The following is a 16,581-nucleotide window of genomic DNA, read 5'->3' as shown; positions in this document are numbered from 1 at the left end:
TATAGAAATATTGTCCTTCATAAACTGAAGACCATCATGCTCATTTGATCCTTATACAGGATCGCTTTCAGTAAATTGCATCTGCCATCTGCATGTGTGCCATTAAACTGAGACCAGCAATAGAATGAGCAAGCTTTTTGAAGGTGCTTCCTATTTGCTTCCTATTTTCTGACCCTAACAAAGGTATATTTTTAATTTTCTGGGACTAGACTCTAATTCTAATTCTCTGGGACTAGACTAGAAGCTGACGAGGCCTCCCCAGGCAACAGGCTTTGGAACGCAAAGAGTATCCTCACAATGGATCTTCTCTCCAGGCAAAGTCTGGTTCCCTGGTCTCACATCTTCTCAAAAGAAATACAGAAAGGAGCTCCAAACCAAAATTAGATAAAAAAAGTCAACAATAATTTTTAACGTTGATTAAAAAAAAGGTCATATAAAAAACAAGCAATGCGTTTCGGGAGCAACACCCATATAGATCTGTCAAGTCACTGATTTCTCTGAATCCATCCAGGTTTTATCCTGTGTAGAGCCCAGATGAAGGGGGAGTGGTGTTGTCTCCAAAATATGTTGCCCCCAAGAGCGGGTGGTGAGGTATAGCTTTCATCTTAGAAGTTGTTGCTAATTGGCAAATATCCTTCCTGCCATATTTGATAGATATAGATAATTAAAAAGGCAATTTACATATTCAGAAATGTATCCTTTGTTTTTACTTCATTTTTGGCCAATATTGATGTTTACCTGTCTGGTAGCTGCTGAAAAATGAAATCTCTTAATGGTTTCTCATGTCTCTTAGCAGTCACAGTAGTGATCACTGTGCTTGATTTCCCTCATCCACACAACTGATATAGAGATTAAAAGGAGGCCAACTCCTCCTGCTGGATTTTTTCATTTGTTTTACATAATGCAAAACGAGGAGGGGTGTGTGTTATCTGGAACACTTTGCTGCATTAGGAAGAGTAAAGGCCCATACACACGATACGAAAATCGGAAGTAAAATTTCGTCTGACGAATGATCTGCCGATTTTCGGATTGTTAGTATGGTGCTTTCGACAGCCAGTTACAGATTTTCGGACGACAAAAACTGGATGTGCAGACTATAACATTTTTATCGTACGTCAACACGACGTCTGATTTTCATTTAATAAGTATAGTTTTCGTCCAAAAAAAATCGTAAGAGCAAGATTACGCATGCTCAGAAACGAAAGAACACATACAAAACAATTCAACACATGACATCACTTCTGAAGTAGAATTCTGTCGTACGGGAATTTTTGTATGAAAGTAACCTCTTCACTTTCGACATGAGACTAGCATGCAACAAAAAATTGACGAAAAATCGTCCGATAATCTGATCGTGTGTACGAGGCTTAAGACTTCATGGTGGATAGGAGCAGAGGTGGAAAAATCTGATGGGAAGGTCTCAGTGCTGTATCTTGGCCTAGGCCAACAAGGGTCCCCGCCGGCTTGCGCTACACTTTTAGTATAGTGCCTTATGGGGTGAATTGGGGTTATTTGTATAATGACTATGGATGTCCTATTTATTAAACAAATAAGTGAAATAAATCTATGATTACAATCAGTGGCAGCAAACACAAGTCCAAAATAAAAGAAAGGAGTAATCTTACTAATCCAGTGACATACAGCTGTACTAATGGGCACTGTTAAAGCTGCACTGATGGCCACTGATGAGGTGGCATTGATAAGCTGCACTGATAAGGCAGCACTGATATGCTGCGCTAATAGGCTGCATTAATGGGTGCTGAAGAGACGGCAATGGTGAGTACTGATAAACTGCACTGATGGGCACTAATGAGGATGCACTGATAAGGCAGTATTGACTTGCGGCACTGATGAGACTGCACTTAAGGGCACAAGGTGGCACTGATAAGCTTCACTGATGGGGCTACACTGATATGCTGCCTTGATATGCACTGCACTGATATGTTGCACTGATGAGCACTAATAGGCTGCACCGATGACCACAGATGAGGCTGCGCTGATGGCCACCGATGAGGCGGCACTGATAAGCTGCACTGATGTGGTTGCACTGATAAGGCAGCACTGATGGGCACCGACATGATGCACTGATACACTAATGGCCACTGATGAGGCTGTACTGATGGCCACTGATGAGGCCGCACTGATATGCTGCACTGATGAGGCTGCTCTGATGGGCAGTAATGAGGCTGCACTGATAGGTACTGATAAGGCTGCATTGATGGGCACTGAAAAGGCTGAACTTATGGGAACTGATAAGGCTATACTGATGGGCACTGATAGACTGTGGTTGTGGTCTGTGGTTTACAGATGACAGGGTGGGTCATAAAAAGGAAGGGGTGTGGTCTTTACAGGAAGGGGTGAGTCATATTTAAATTAAAAGCGTACACAAGTTTAGTCAGGCCTAGGGCAGCACAAAACCTAAATACACCAGTGGAAGGACTTGTGATTGGAGCACTGAGTACATTTATGAAGAGTTGGATTTAACTCTTTTGGCTCCGCCTATTCTGAAATTTCACTTTTGGGCAACACTACACTTCAGCATGTGTTCCTTGAATTAGCAGTACTATTTCTGTTACTGAGTATATGATACTTCAGAAATACTACTTTGTATTCTTGATCTGTAAAACAGCCAGACCAGCACTTTAGACTGATTGCCAGGAAGTCAATATTTCCCAGCTAAACAAATAATAGAAGAAAAAAGGTGTGGAAAAATTCAATGCAATGTACTCTGTTCTATAGTAGCATTTATGCAGGGTATATTCTGTACTACTTCTCTTGTTGGCATGAACAACTAGGGAGGCTTCTAACAATAATTAGATCATGAAAGGGTCAATAAGAGTTAAAAAAAACCCACAAGAACAATTTTTGAGCCCCTATTCAACTTATATGAAATAAGCAAAACAGCAAAAACCCCACTTCTTTCAAGATGGGCCAAGGAGAAATGGGAGAAGTATTCTGTATGTCACTGTGCTGGTCAGGCAGAAAGTGAAGGATATTCTTGCTGCTGAACAAACTTCTTGGATATTACAAACTATAAGTCTTGTTACATCATGTATTTTATTATTATTTATTGCAGGTACTTATATAACTCCATCAATTTACGCAGCGCTTTACATCTATATTGCACATTGACATCAGTCCTTGTCCTCAAGGAGCTTACAATCCAAGGTCCCTAACTCACACTATTATATTATTATTATACGGGATTTATATAACGCCAACAGGTTACGCAGCACTTTACAATATAAAAGGGAGACAGTACAGTTAGAGTACAATAAAATACAAGAGGGTTTAAGGCCCGTACACACTTGACGGAAACCGGACGAAATATCCTCCGATTTTTCTCTCTTGCTCAGCATTCATAACCGTTTTTAGTTGACTGTACATAAATGTTCACGAAATTCCTCGTCCTTTTTTTTTTTTTTCTTGGGACATTTGTACCTAGACTTCCGGGTTGTCAGCAACTTCAGATCATGCGCGGTCTTTCGTATCTGATTTTTCGCGGACGTACTGCATACACATTAAACGTAAATTGGTCGTCTGGGGACGGACGATAAAAATTTTGGTGTTTGTCCCTCTGTTTTTTTTCGTTGAAAATATCGGCATCGGCTGCTGAAAGTTGTGTACACACTAGCTGAAAATCGTGCGATTTTACCTTGGACGGGAATTTTCGGCAGATTTTCTACTAGTGTGTGCCCCACTTAAGAGTGCCCTGTTAATAAAAGCTTACAATCTAATAGGGTGGGGCAAGTGGTACAAAAGGTTGTAACTGTGGGGGATGAGCTGATGGAAGTGATAAAAGACTAACTGGAGGCATGATAGGCTTTCTGAAGAGATGGGTTTTCAGGGATCACCCAAAAGCAGCCAGAATGGGAAATAGCCAGACAAATTGAATTCATACACCTACTAGGACCTATTTAGACAGGATCCAATTGACCTTACAGCATTGTGAAGAATACCTCCCCTTTCTTACCTGCTGTGGAAGTTAGCAATGCCCTATGTGAAAGAGTGGGATGTTTCAGCACCAGTCTATCCTATATTCAGTATAAATGGGCCCCTAGATCCCAGAAAGCCCTCATTCTGCTGCATAGTCTGCACAGATTGAGCTATTCTTCCCCTGAATAGAACAGGTACTTTTCAATTCACTGGTATTGCAATAAAGGTGCTCAAATGAATTGATTTTACTTTACTTTAATTCCATAGAACTGACAAATTATGCAGCAGTTTAGAGGGGAAACTGAATCCATCTTAGCAGACATTGCCGCAAATGGAAGTTTGAGTCTACTGCCCCTACTACTGCAGTTGCACAAACACACACACAAACACACACACACAAACACACACACACACACACACACACACACACACACACACACACACACACACACACACACACACACACACACACACACGATAAGGCCATGTTCTTGTTCTGTACTGTATGTAAATGAGCATTTGCGCGTATTTGAGTGCATTTGTGCACATTGAGACGTAAATTACTGACCAAAAAATGCAGCTTTTTCTATTTTGTTTTTACTGAGGAATGCACATCGCTTGTTTACGCGCCTGTGTGCATTTTACTGGAGAATGCACATCGCTTGTTTACGCGCATGTGTGCATTTTACTGGAGAATGCACAGCGCTTGTTTACGCGCCTGTGTGCATTTTATTGGAGAATGCACAGCGATTGTTTACGCGCCTATGTTCATTTTACTGAAGAATGCACAGCGCTTGTTTACGCGCCTGTGTGCATTTTATTGGAGAATGCACAGCGCTTGTTTACGCGCCTGTCGGCATTTTACTGGAGAATGCACAGCGCTTGTTTACGCGCCTGTGTGCATTTTACTGGAGAATGCACAGCGCTTGTTTACGCGCCTGTGTGCATTTTACTGGAGAATGCACAGCGCTTGTTTACGCGCCTATGTTCATTTTACTGAAGAATGCACAGCGCTTGTTTACGCGCCTGTGTGCATTTTATTGGAGAATGCACAGCGCTTGTTTACGCGCCTGTCGGCATTTTACTGGAGAATGCACAGCGCTTGTTTACGCGCCTGTGTGCATTTTACTAAAGAATGCACAGCGCTTGTTTACGCGCCTGTGTGCATTTTATTGGAGAATGCACAGCGCTTGTTTACGCGCCTGTCGGCATTTTACTGGAGAATGCACAGCGCTTGTTTACGCGCCTGTGTGCATTTTACTAAAGAATGCACAGCGCTTGTTTACGCACCTGTGTGCATTTCACTGCACAATGCACAGCGCTTGTTTACGCGCCTGTGTGCATTTTACTGGAGAATGCACAGCGCTTGTTTACGCGCCTATGTGCATTTTACTGAAGAATGCACAGCGCTTGTTTACGCACCTGTGTGCATTTTACTGAAGAATGCACAGTGCTTGTTTAGGCGCCTGTGTGCATTTTACTGAAGAATGCACAGCGCTTGTTTACGTGCCTACGGCATTTTACTGAAGAATGCACAGCGCTTGTTTACGCGCCTGTGTGCATTTTACTGAAGAATGCACAGTGCTTGTTTACGCACCTGTGTGCATTTTACTGCAGAATGCACAGCGCTTGTTTACGCACCTGTGTGCATAGGCACATTACAGTCAATGGGCTGTATTTTAGCTCAGTAAAAAAAGCTAAAAGCTGTACTGAGCATTTTCAAGCTGCAAGATGCTCAAACAGGAGTATCATGTGCAAGAGGCCTAATGGTGGCTCTTCTAAGAACAACAGACTGGATGACATGAGCTCATCCCCACACATGCAATGACTTGTTGTGTAGTATCTGGTGATTTAGGTGATCTATACTGATGACCTTTTAGTATAGTAAGTCTTTCTGTCTTATCAATAGAAAAGATAAGAAACAGCAGCCTTGCAGCATAGCACCTTCCAACAAATTGTTTGTGAAGATTTTATCTATACAGGTCATGCTATAGCTAGTAGCAGTTAGTCACATTTGACTCGACTTGTTTAGTAATGTTGATGATGTTTCACAGCTCATCCAAGTGACAAATAAATTAAAGTCAGTGTTAGAAACATTACCCACCTTTTATACTCACACGGGAAACGCAGTCACCTTAATCCAAACATTATAGTGTCACGGAATGCGTCAGGGAAATGTTGAATATCAAAGAACATGACTGAAGGTGTGAAAAGTTGTGAAAACACCCTGTTCTAATTAACATAATCCAGTCAACACGGTGCCGAGAAGTCTGGGGCATGTGCTAACTGTTTGAGTTACATGGCTAAAAGTGTGAATTGCTGTCAAATTGCAGGGATAAAGATAGCTAAACGTAGTTAGTCACATTCAATCCAACTTGTTCTGTCTTTCTCAGTTCCAGTCAATGTCAGGAACATCTCCAAGCATTTAAACACACATGAGCAACTTGGTCTATTACACACATGTCAAACACAAGGCCCACGGGCCAAATCTGGCCCTCCAGGCTTTGTCAAGTGGCCCTCGCACCCTATTTTTCAGTCGGAACATGGTGGAACTCCATTCCACCATCTCCAGCTCTGGCCCTCCGTTCCCTGCTGTCACTTTCAAGCACACCGGCCCCCGGAAGTAACAGATCCCTAGCACACACTTATGGCAGGGACAGATCTCGAGAATCTGAGTGAAAGAGCAACCTCTTTGCAAGGCGAGACAGAGCCCCCTACACAGGTAGGTACTAGAGCCGGGCCTGGTAGGAGAGAGAAATGCGAGAAAGCTTTGGGGGTTGGGTTACATGTTGTGCATAATGCACCCCTAAACCCTGCACTCTGTACATAATTCACTCCTGAACTCTGCACTCTGTATGTAGTACGCCCCAGATCCAACTGGCCCTTCGAGGGCATTCATACTGCTTATCACCCTTTGATGAATTTGAGTTTGACACCACTGGTCTATTATCTAACAAAGTGACTAAAGCCTCGTACACACGATCAGATTATCGGACGATCTTTCGTCCGTTTTTTTGTTGCATGCTAGTCTCCTATGGAAAGTGAAGAGGTTACTTTCATATGAAAATTCTCGTATGACAGAATTCTACTTGAGAAGTGATGTCATGTGTTGAATTGTTTTGTGTGTGTTCTTTCATTTCTGAGCATGCCTAGTCTTGCTCTTACGACTTGTTTCGGACGAAAACTGTTCTGATTAAACAAAAATCTGACGTTGTGTTCACATACGATAAAAATTTATAGCTTGCACATCCAGGTTTTGTCTTCCAAAAATCCGTAATCGGCTGTCGAAAAAGCATTATACTAATGATCCGAAAATAGGCAGATTGTTCGTCGGACGAAATTTTACTTCCGATTTTCGTATCGTGTGTACGGGCCTTTAGGCCCCTTTCACACGGGCGGTTGTTGTGCTGTTGGTAAACGCATGTTTTTTATTTTGAAATTCCAACACTCTTGGCACAAAGATTATTCACATTTGTACATTGCGATTACGTGCGATTACGTGCGTTTACATGCGGCTGTGTTTAGCTGCGCTAGTAAATTCTTGCCTTTTGTATACAACTGTTTACTTATTTTTTCTTTGTACTGCGATTACCTGCGTTTATATACAGATAGCTGCGGTACATCGCTCCTGGACGCTGTCAACTTTATTTTTCCTAAATGCACAAAACCGTATATTATGAAAACGTTGCTAAATGCAGTGTGTGAACAGGGCTATAGGGATGCATTGTCTGGATTTAGCTGCAGTAAATAAGTTCCTCTTTAAGTAGCTAAAAACTGAAATCTAACTGTTCGAGTGAAAGGGGCCTTATGGTGAAACGTTGGGAAAACACCCTATTTTAATTGACATAAACCACTCATAGTGGTGCCCTAAATCTGGGACATATGTCAGTTGAATGAGTTGAAGGTGTGAATTGTTGTTAAGTACCTGGTGTAGCGATGTTAAAACTGCAATATAGTGGTTGTTCAGTATTAAACTACTACTAGCTTCCCAACAAGTTGAAAAATATTGTGCAATTAAGAGCACATTTAAAATGTGTTTTTTACCTACAAAAGTAGCCCTAGACACCCCTAATCTTGCATCAGACTGTCAGGTCATAAACAAAATTATTTCCTACGGCCAGTTGGGGTGGAAGCCAATTAAAGGATCAGTATGTTTTTGAGCGAGGGAAGAAAACCTGAATATCTGGTCAAATCAGTGTAAACACATTCACACTCTCCATGCTTTTATTGTTACTGTTAGTGAAAGTTTAGACTAGAATAGGCAACCTCAGTACTCCAGCTGTGGTAAAATTACAAATCCCATTGTACCTCTGGGAGTTATGCCTGTAGCAGCCAGTCTTGCAATGCTTCTTGGGATCTGTAGTTTCGCCACAGCTAGAGTGCCATAGTAGCCCGGTTTAGACCATTATCACAGGCCTATATTGCCGACTGTCTCTCCACTGCTGAATATTCCTCTCTTTCCTGTCCTAGTAACTGTGTACATCTGGATGGTAACTGAGGGTAGAAGGCTTTTTCTGGAAAAGTGGATTTATATCCCCAAAACGTTGGGTTAGCATAATTTTGTTCCCCTGACTGTATATTGCACTCTGGTGTGCTTGCTTTTTTATATACCTGTATCCTTGTATCTCATGGTACATGAATTTGTAAGTGTATGGACCTCTGTGATTTGTTTTGTAAAGCTCATGCAATGCAGTGTGACAGGCAAAAAATTTGGGGGAGCATACCCATGTATTTCCAAAGCTGCTGCAGCTATGAACCAAAAGACATATATATTAAAAAAGAATAGCGCGCAAATGCAAAAGAAATTACTACCAAATCTGAAGAGAGTCCATAAATAAAAATGGGGGTTTGGTCCCACCATATGGCCATATCGTGCTCAAGCCCACTACTGCGTCAAAGTACCCCATTATCAGTGGGTCCTACACTATCCATGAAAAAGAGATGAATCCAGCCTTTCTAACCCTTGGAGATAATACTCCTTGCTGGGAGAGATGTGCAAATGCACTACAGGGGACTCCTCCTATATCCACTTGATGGTGGACACTGATTGAGTACAGGTGTGTGTGGGGGGTGGGGAGGGCTGCTCAACCACGATAGTCTGGTCAGACCGAATACATAATAAACAGGCAAAAAATTTGGGGGAGCATACCCATGTATTTCCAAAGCTGCTGCAGCTATGAACCAAAAGACATGTATATTAAAAAAGAATAGCGCGCAAATGCAAAAGAAATTACTACCAAATCTGAAGAGAGTCCATAAATAAAAATGGGGGTTTGGTCCCACCATATGGCCATATCGTGCTCAAGCCCACTACTGCGTCAAAGTACCCCATTATCAGTGGGTCCTACACTATCCATGAAAAAGAGATGAATCCAGCCTTTCTAACCCTTGGAGATAATACTCCTTGCTGGGAGAGATGTGCAAATGCACTACAATGCAGTGTGACATTCAGAGCCACTCATGCTATTTTCTACAAATTATAATACAATTTAGATTCATGCTCTCCTTCCCTTCAGCTTCTCCATATACTATATCCACTGATGTGCCTAAATCACAGCATTTATCTATAGCTGCCATTTTTTTGCTTGAGTTCTTTTACTATACTTTGCCATGGAATCTGTTTTGTCCTGTACAATACTATATTTTATTATAAAACAAATATCAGAACTATATTGTACTGCTATATTCCAATTGATTTGCTATAATATGGAAGTTGAATCTCGCCAGCAGAGACCGTAAGAGCTTATTTACACTTGCTTCGACTTCAACACATATTAAAAACAACATGCTTTTTTATGTGTTACATAGTTACATAGTAGTGAAGGTTCAATAAAGACAATAGTCCATCCAGTTCTACCTGTGTAGGTGTGTGTGGATGTATTCATTTCCCATACCCCTGAATGTTTTGATCTTGGAGATGTATGTCCAAGAGTCTTTTAAAAGTAGCCATACTCCCCGCAGTTACCACCATTTGTGAAAGAGAGTTCAACAATCTTATTGCCCTTATTGTAAAAAACCCTTTGCGTAGCCTGAGGTTAAATTGCTTCTCCTCTAATTGCATTGTGTGGCCTCGTGTTCTCTTACATTCCTTGCGACTGAATAGTTTTTCTTCTATGTTGAGATCACCATTGAGGTATTTGTAAATAGCTATCATGTCCCCTCTCAGGCGTCTCTTCTCTAGGGAGAATAAATCAAGCGCTTGTAAATGCTCCTCATAATTTAGGTCCTCCAATCCCCTAATTAGCTTAGTTTCCCTTCTTTGGACTCTTTCCAGTTCCAGCACATCCTTTCTGAGGATTTGCGACCAGAACTGGACAGGATACTCTAGATGTGGCCGGACCAGAGTTTTATAAAGTGGTAGGATTATAGTCTTATCTCTGGAATATATCCCTTTCCTTATGGATGCTAATATTATGCTGTTTTCTGTGTTTCTGATGCTTCTGTGATGCCTCTGTGATGCCTCTGTGATGCTTCGGTCCAGTGGCGGCCAGTGCTAAACTTTTTTTTTCGGGGGGCAACTTCTGCGCAAACAGCAATGCTTCTTCGAGCAGCCTCAAATCTACATAATACACCAGCATAGCCAACCTGCCCAACTGCCTAGTGCCCAGCTCAACCCCGACATCTGTATCTGACAACAGCTGCTACAGCAGGAGAGGAAACTCCCCAATCATGAACTTGCAAGTTGCCAGCCAAATATCAGGCCATCATCACGTACACCACTTACAGCAACAGTCCCAGGCGGGGTGCACCGTGTTCAGTTCTTGCGGGTGCAGTGGCAGCTGTGGGAGCAGCGTAGCTGTCAACTACAGCAACTATTTTCTTTTTTTTTTTTTTCAAATTCAACTTTATTGAAATATCAAAGAAAACACAGTATACAAAATGCTTATAAACAAAGGTAGAGCACATCAGCAGCAACCGCGATTAAGTGCATTCATGAAGTATACATGTCAGGGAACTGGGAGATTCATCATATATATGAATGCAAGACGTAGAGGTTAAAGAGTCTAAGTACAGGGCACCACTGCAGTATGGTAGCGAAAAGCAGCAGAAGAGGCAGAGGAGCGCGTGTACTGAAAGTCAGAACCATTGGATTTATAGGCTTAAGGTGGGGTAAGATGGAGTAGCTGTGTGTGTAAAGAGGGGATATGAGGCAGGAGGGGTGAAAGACGGGTAAGAAAATAGGGGAAGAGAACATGGAAGAAGAAGAGACCAGGAGGGGACGAATGTAAAGGGAAGGGGGGTGACGGGTAGCGGTGAAAAAGAGAGGTTGCAAGTAACCCGTGCGGGTGACCCTGTCCCCAATCAGGTGGTGCCCGATGGGGGGGAGGCACTCAGAGCCTGTCCCTCGTCTGAAAGAATAAACATGTTCCAACATGCCCATGTTTTAGAGTATTGCTCTCGTCTACCCTGTGCGGAGAGTACCAGATCTTCCAGGTCATGAATCCATTTCACTCTGCGCAACCAGAGGGAGATCGTCGGGGGGGGGTCATACTTTTCCAGCAGAGGCTAATACAGGACTTAGCCACATCTGTGAGGTGTCGGAGCACAGATCGTTTGTAGCGCTTCTGAGCCATCCCAGAGCAGTGTAGTAGAAAGAATGCTGGGTCATCTGGGATAATATACTCGGTCATTAGTTGGTAAATTATGCGTACTTCAGCCCAGAAAACCCGGAGCAGAGGACAGCTCCAAAAGATGTGGGACATGGTGCCCGCCTCCTGTTGGCAGCGCCAGCATCTGTCAGATGCCTCCGGGAAAATATGACGGAGTCTGACTGGGGAGTAATACCAATAGGTAAGAATCTTGTAATTTGATTCCTGGATACGGGTGCATATAGAAGATTTAAGGTAGAACCGGAGGATGTTACGTCTCTGGGGTTCAGAAAATGTCTTGTGGAGTTCTCTCTCCCACTTAAGGATTCCCGGGAGAACAAAATCCTCAGGGGGAAGCGAGAGGAGGGCATACAGTTGGGAAAGAGCATGAGGCATGTGGCCCTGGGTGGTCAGAAAATTCTCGAATGGCGACAAGTCCCTTACGAACAGTGAAGGGGGGCTCAGCTCCCTGAGAAACAGCAACTATTTTCAGCACATGAAAATGTTTCCGTTTTCTCTGATGACCTTCAACCTCATGGAACTGGACACGTTTTTTTTAAAGCTCTCTGAACGCCAGTTAAAGCACCTGCCACCAAATAAAATGGATAGCTTTACATTCCTGTTTACACCTTGCGTTTTCTTTACTTTGCTTTGATTCAAAAATTATACCCCATGATGCTTTTGTGGTGCTTCAAAGCATCTTCAAAGCCTCCATAAAAGTCTATGACAAAGCTCGCTTGAAGCACCTGAAGCTTTTGAGAGGCATTTATTCAGTTTTAGCTTCACTTTTGTTTTGGAGAAATCGCAGTTATGAGATATCAACACACACAGGGCATCTGGCAAACTTCATTAAAGCTTTAAAAAAGTACCACTGAAGCATCATCGAAGCATCACAAAAGCATCAAAAACAATTTAAAAAAGCATGTTAAAGTGGTAGGCGCTTTAATGTGTGTTGAAGTTGAAGCAAGTGCAAATGAACCCTAAGAGTACTGTACTGAAAACCTGAAAGAGGTGCTACACTTTGTCCAATCTATTTAAAACTAAAAAAAAAAAGCTAGCCTGGCCTTCCATTATATATGCCATGCATATTGCAGATGGATGTATCATTTAGAGGATGGGTCAAACTTTAAAACACTTTGGTCGAGTTATATACTACTGTTACCTGCACTCTTCTGCAACTGAATCCCAAGGATCTCCAGAAAAGCCCGGATAGCTGGTGGTGGAAGGGAGGTAGATTTGACAGAGGAAGCCTCATTCTTAACCCCTTAACTCATTATGTATTCTTCTGTCTCCATCAGGTTGCAGTTGTGCGAAACAAACGCAATGCTCAAGTCTATGCCATGAAGATAATGAACAAGTGGGACCTTCTGAAAAGATCAGATGTGAGATGAGAGGACTTATAGAGGGATGGTGTAGCGGGGGAAAGAGAACTGATCCAAGGAGTAAACTAAGCAAATCATGTGCTGTTTTCTTCTGTGCAGGTTGCCTGTTATAGAGAAGAAAGAGAAGTTTTGGTGAATGGAGATAAGAGGTGGATAACACAGTTGCACTTTGCTTTTCAGGATGACAATTATCTTGTAAGTTACTTCCACCTGCCAATTTAACACAGTAAAACAAGGCTATTGAGATTAAGTCAACCTATCAATTCTGAAAGAAGAACACATTTTTTGTCTGTAGCAGCCAATAAAATGATTTTTTTTTCTCTCATAATAGAATGGAAAGAAAATGTGATGTTGGCTGCAACAAAAAAATGGCGCTTTTTCAATAAGAACTGCGATATGAAGACTAATGTCTTTATTTTGGTATTAATATTCTTTGTGTTATTATGCAGCCATTTAAAGGATAAGTGTGGGCATAGTAAACATACATACTCACCTCCCTTCTGCAGCATTGATCTGAGGCTGCCGCTGTCCCCTACTGGCTCTAAGCCAGAGAACTGAGTGTTCACATGACCAATGATCGCTCAGTTCTCTGTGACTGTCAGCCACTGCTCTCTGCTCTGCCCCTTCAGAGCACAATGGAGCACTGGGCTGAGGAAAGGGCTGGAGCCGCTGGCTCAGGCTCTCAGCGACTTACAGAGAGACTGAGCAAGCTACCGTTTAGGCTTTCAGGTGGATCCCAACATTATTATCAGGATGCTTCCAGAGCCTGTGTCGGCACTGGGATTTTGATTCTGGGTCCCAGGAGAGCACAAGTAAGTGCACTCCTGTGACCAAGATGAGAAGTATGGCCAAAAAAGCTTTGGCCATACTTCTCTTTTAATATGATAGACAATTCTAGACTAGTAAAAATCTTGTGGGCTGCTTGAAAATTCTCTTGAACACTGCTTACTCATTAATTAAAGATATTTTTATAGAATTTGTTTTTTTGAAAACATAAAAAATCATAGACATAATGCCAGTGCTATAAAAAAAATGTTTCATGGCCTTCAGTCTTATCTCAGGCAAAAAGCCTTAAGTTGTCTTTAAGAAGGGATATTAGATTTTGTTATTTGTCAAGCCATCACTTAGCCATCAATTGCATTTTGTTTTTCAAAATTAATGCTCAATTTAATTTAACAGATGTCAGTAAAAACATTAATTAATGCAATTAAATGTTCAATAACCTTGTGCCGCAGGCACATATATATAACAGCAAAGAGGTGGGCTTAATGCCATGCTGCCACATATATGTCTAGGTTTTGTGCTGGGTGCGTGCGCTATTATGCTTTCACCAACATCTCCTTGTCAAATAGTAACAAATGAAAGCTGGTAGGATGCACTCCCAATCATGTAATTACTGTGACAGCCAATCACATGATTGGGAAGGCCATGTAATGCCTCCAACTATGCAAACATTTTAGTTTTAAAGTCTTTTTATTAATTTTACTCTAGAAAAAGAAGCCAATACAAATACATAACATTCAAAATCGCAACATTCAAAATCACATATAAAACAAAATCACATAAAAACATAGTATTCCTAGATTTTATATACTATAAAACATTTAGATACTCCTAATAAACATATAAATCTATAATTCTCTCAGTCCCCCAGAGAAAAAGTAAATAAATACATTTAAGTAATCCTAACTAATGTAGGAAGGAGAACCTGGCGGGCCCACCACTGGAGATCTCCCCAGTACTACCCAACAATGATCAAAAGTAATGTGAATTCTAATAAACTCGCGCCAAAGGAAACTGTGCAAATGAAATTAAAATTAAAATTAGAACTGCCGCTGCTTCAAGCCACCAAGGGTCATAGGATGTATATAAATAAATCGCAATATGCGATCAGCAGCGCAAGTTCAAAGATCAATATGTAGTGTACCAAACATAGTGCAATCTTAAGTAAACGCAATCTATCAATAATGATAATATGTAAGTAAATAAAGTGCTCTAGTGCAATAAATATGGAATGTAAAATATACATTTTTTCCCATATATATTGCACTAGAGCACTTTATTTACTTACATCATTATCATTATTGATAGATTGCGTTCACTTAAGATTGCACTATGTTTGGTATTACATATTGATATTTGAACTTGCGCTGCTGATTGCATGTTGCAATTTATTTATAAGGATCAAAAGTACTCATTCCCCTAAATCTCAAACCAGTGAACACTTAAAGAAAAAAGAAATACCCCAATACCTAAAAAAAAAAGTGGATTTTTTATTTAATATTAATTACGGGGATGTGATGCATTTAAATGTTCAATAACCTTGTGCCGCAAAGAGGTGGGCTTAACGCCATGCTGCCATGTATGTTTTGTGCTGGGAGCATGCGCTATTATGCTATTGTGCGGGGTATTATGCTGTCACCAACACCTCCTTGTCAAATAGTAACAATTGAGAGCTGGTAGGATACACTCCCAATAATGTGATTACTGCGACAGCCAATCACGTGATTAGGAAGGCTATGACGCCTCCAAAAATGTAAACATTTTAGGGCTCCCAGGAGTCAATGGTAAGGGGTTACAAATAATAATATGCATTTTTAAAGCAGCTAATGTAAGTACCTGAATTTGACTTGGTATCAGGCTTTTCTGTACATCAGCACTCAGAATAGGAGAGAGAGTGGCAGAACTAAGAGCCAATCAAGGCAGTTACATATACATATACATATACCAAAGAAGAATACAGTGAGAGCAGAGGATTGAAGTGCTGCTCCTCCATCACAGTCCCATCAAAGGCTGGGGGAAGGGTTTATTGCTTAAAGAGTAACTCCACTTCTGTTCAGAAAAACAAAATTCCCCTCTGGGTGATCTATGTACATTGCAAGGATTTTAACAAACCTTATTGCAGAGTCCTACTTTTTGTTATTCTGAAGAAATCCCTGTGTGTTTGTCTGTGTCCATGTGGAAAGTGAATCTTATAGGTGGGATTTCATAATTATCAACCAGCTGCTGCACTTGAAGGGCTCTAATGAGGAAAATTGCAAGGTCTGCATCCCTAATTTGGATTTCCTAAAGGGAGTATCTCACCAAAAGTTACATTTTTGTGTCAGGGAATGCCTGAAATCTGACTTGTATCTTAGTGTAGACTTCTGGGAAAATCAGTTAGCCAATCACACAAGAAGGAAATAATGTTTCTGGGGGGCGTTCTGTACATATTCTGTTTACAAAACACCCCAGGTAGCCATATTGCATTGCATATTACAGAAAATGACAGAGCTGCAGACTAAAGAGGAAAGGTAATATACACTTATAGAATAACATTAAATTACAATATGACTTGAGTCGCAGTTGTGTATGTGTATGCTCCAACCTCTGTTCTTCAAAAAGGAAAACTTGTTAGAGGGTAGGAAATCATTTGCAAAAATACAATTTCTGAAGGAAAATCTGAGAGCTTTGATTTAATGGCCAGAAAATGACAAGCAGATAGAATTTTTTTTGTATGATTAGCCAGAACAAAGTCATCCCTAGAAAAATTGTAAACCATTTCAGATAATAAATTTATTTTAAAGCGTAACTCCACTTTTGTTGAGGAAAAAACATTCCCCCTCTGGGTGATTTCTGTACATTGCAAGGATTATAACAACCTTCAGATTCCTACCTTTTGTTATGCTGAAGAA

General features: G+C 41.2%; 1 protein-coding gene across 5 annotated transcripts in view; it reads left to right on the top strand.

The window, feature by feature from the left end:
- Positions 1-16,581, top strand: part of DMPK (DM1 protein kinase) — a 99,759-nt gene that overhangs the window by 47,605 nt on the left and 35,573 nt on the right. For all 5 annotated transcript variants that reach the window (XM_082263147.1, XM_082263149.1, XM_082263148.1 and 2 more), the window contains 2 exons: positions 12,824-12,907; positions 13,007-13,102. In XM_082263147.1, the coding sequence (XP_082119273.1) occupies positions 12,824-12,907; positions 13,007-13,102 (180 nt within the window). The remainder of the gene's footprint in view (positions 1-12,823; positions 12,908-13,006; positions 13,103-16,581) is intronic.

Source organism: Pelophylax lessonae (assembly GCF_965119305.1).
Source record: "Pelophylax lessonae genome assembly, chromosome: 7".
NCBI lineage: Eukaryota > Metazoa > Chordata > Amphibia > Anura > Ranidae > Pelophylax > Pelophylax lessonae.
Note: the sequence above shows the minus strand (reverse complement) of the source record. Positions and strands in the feature narration are given on the sequence as shown.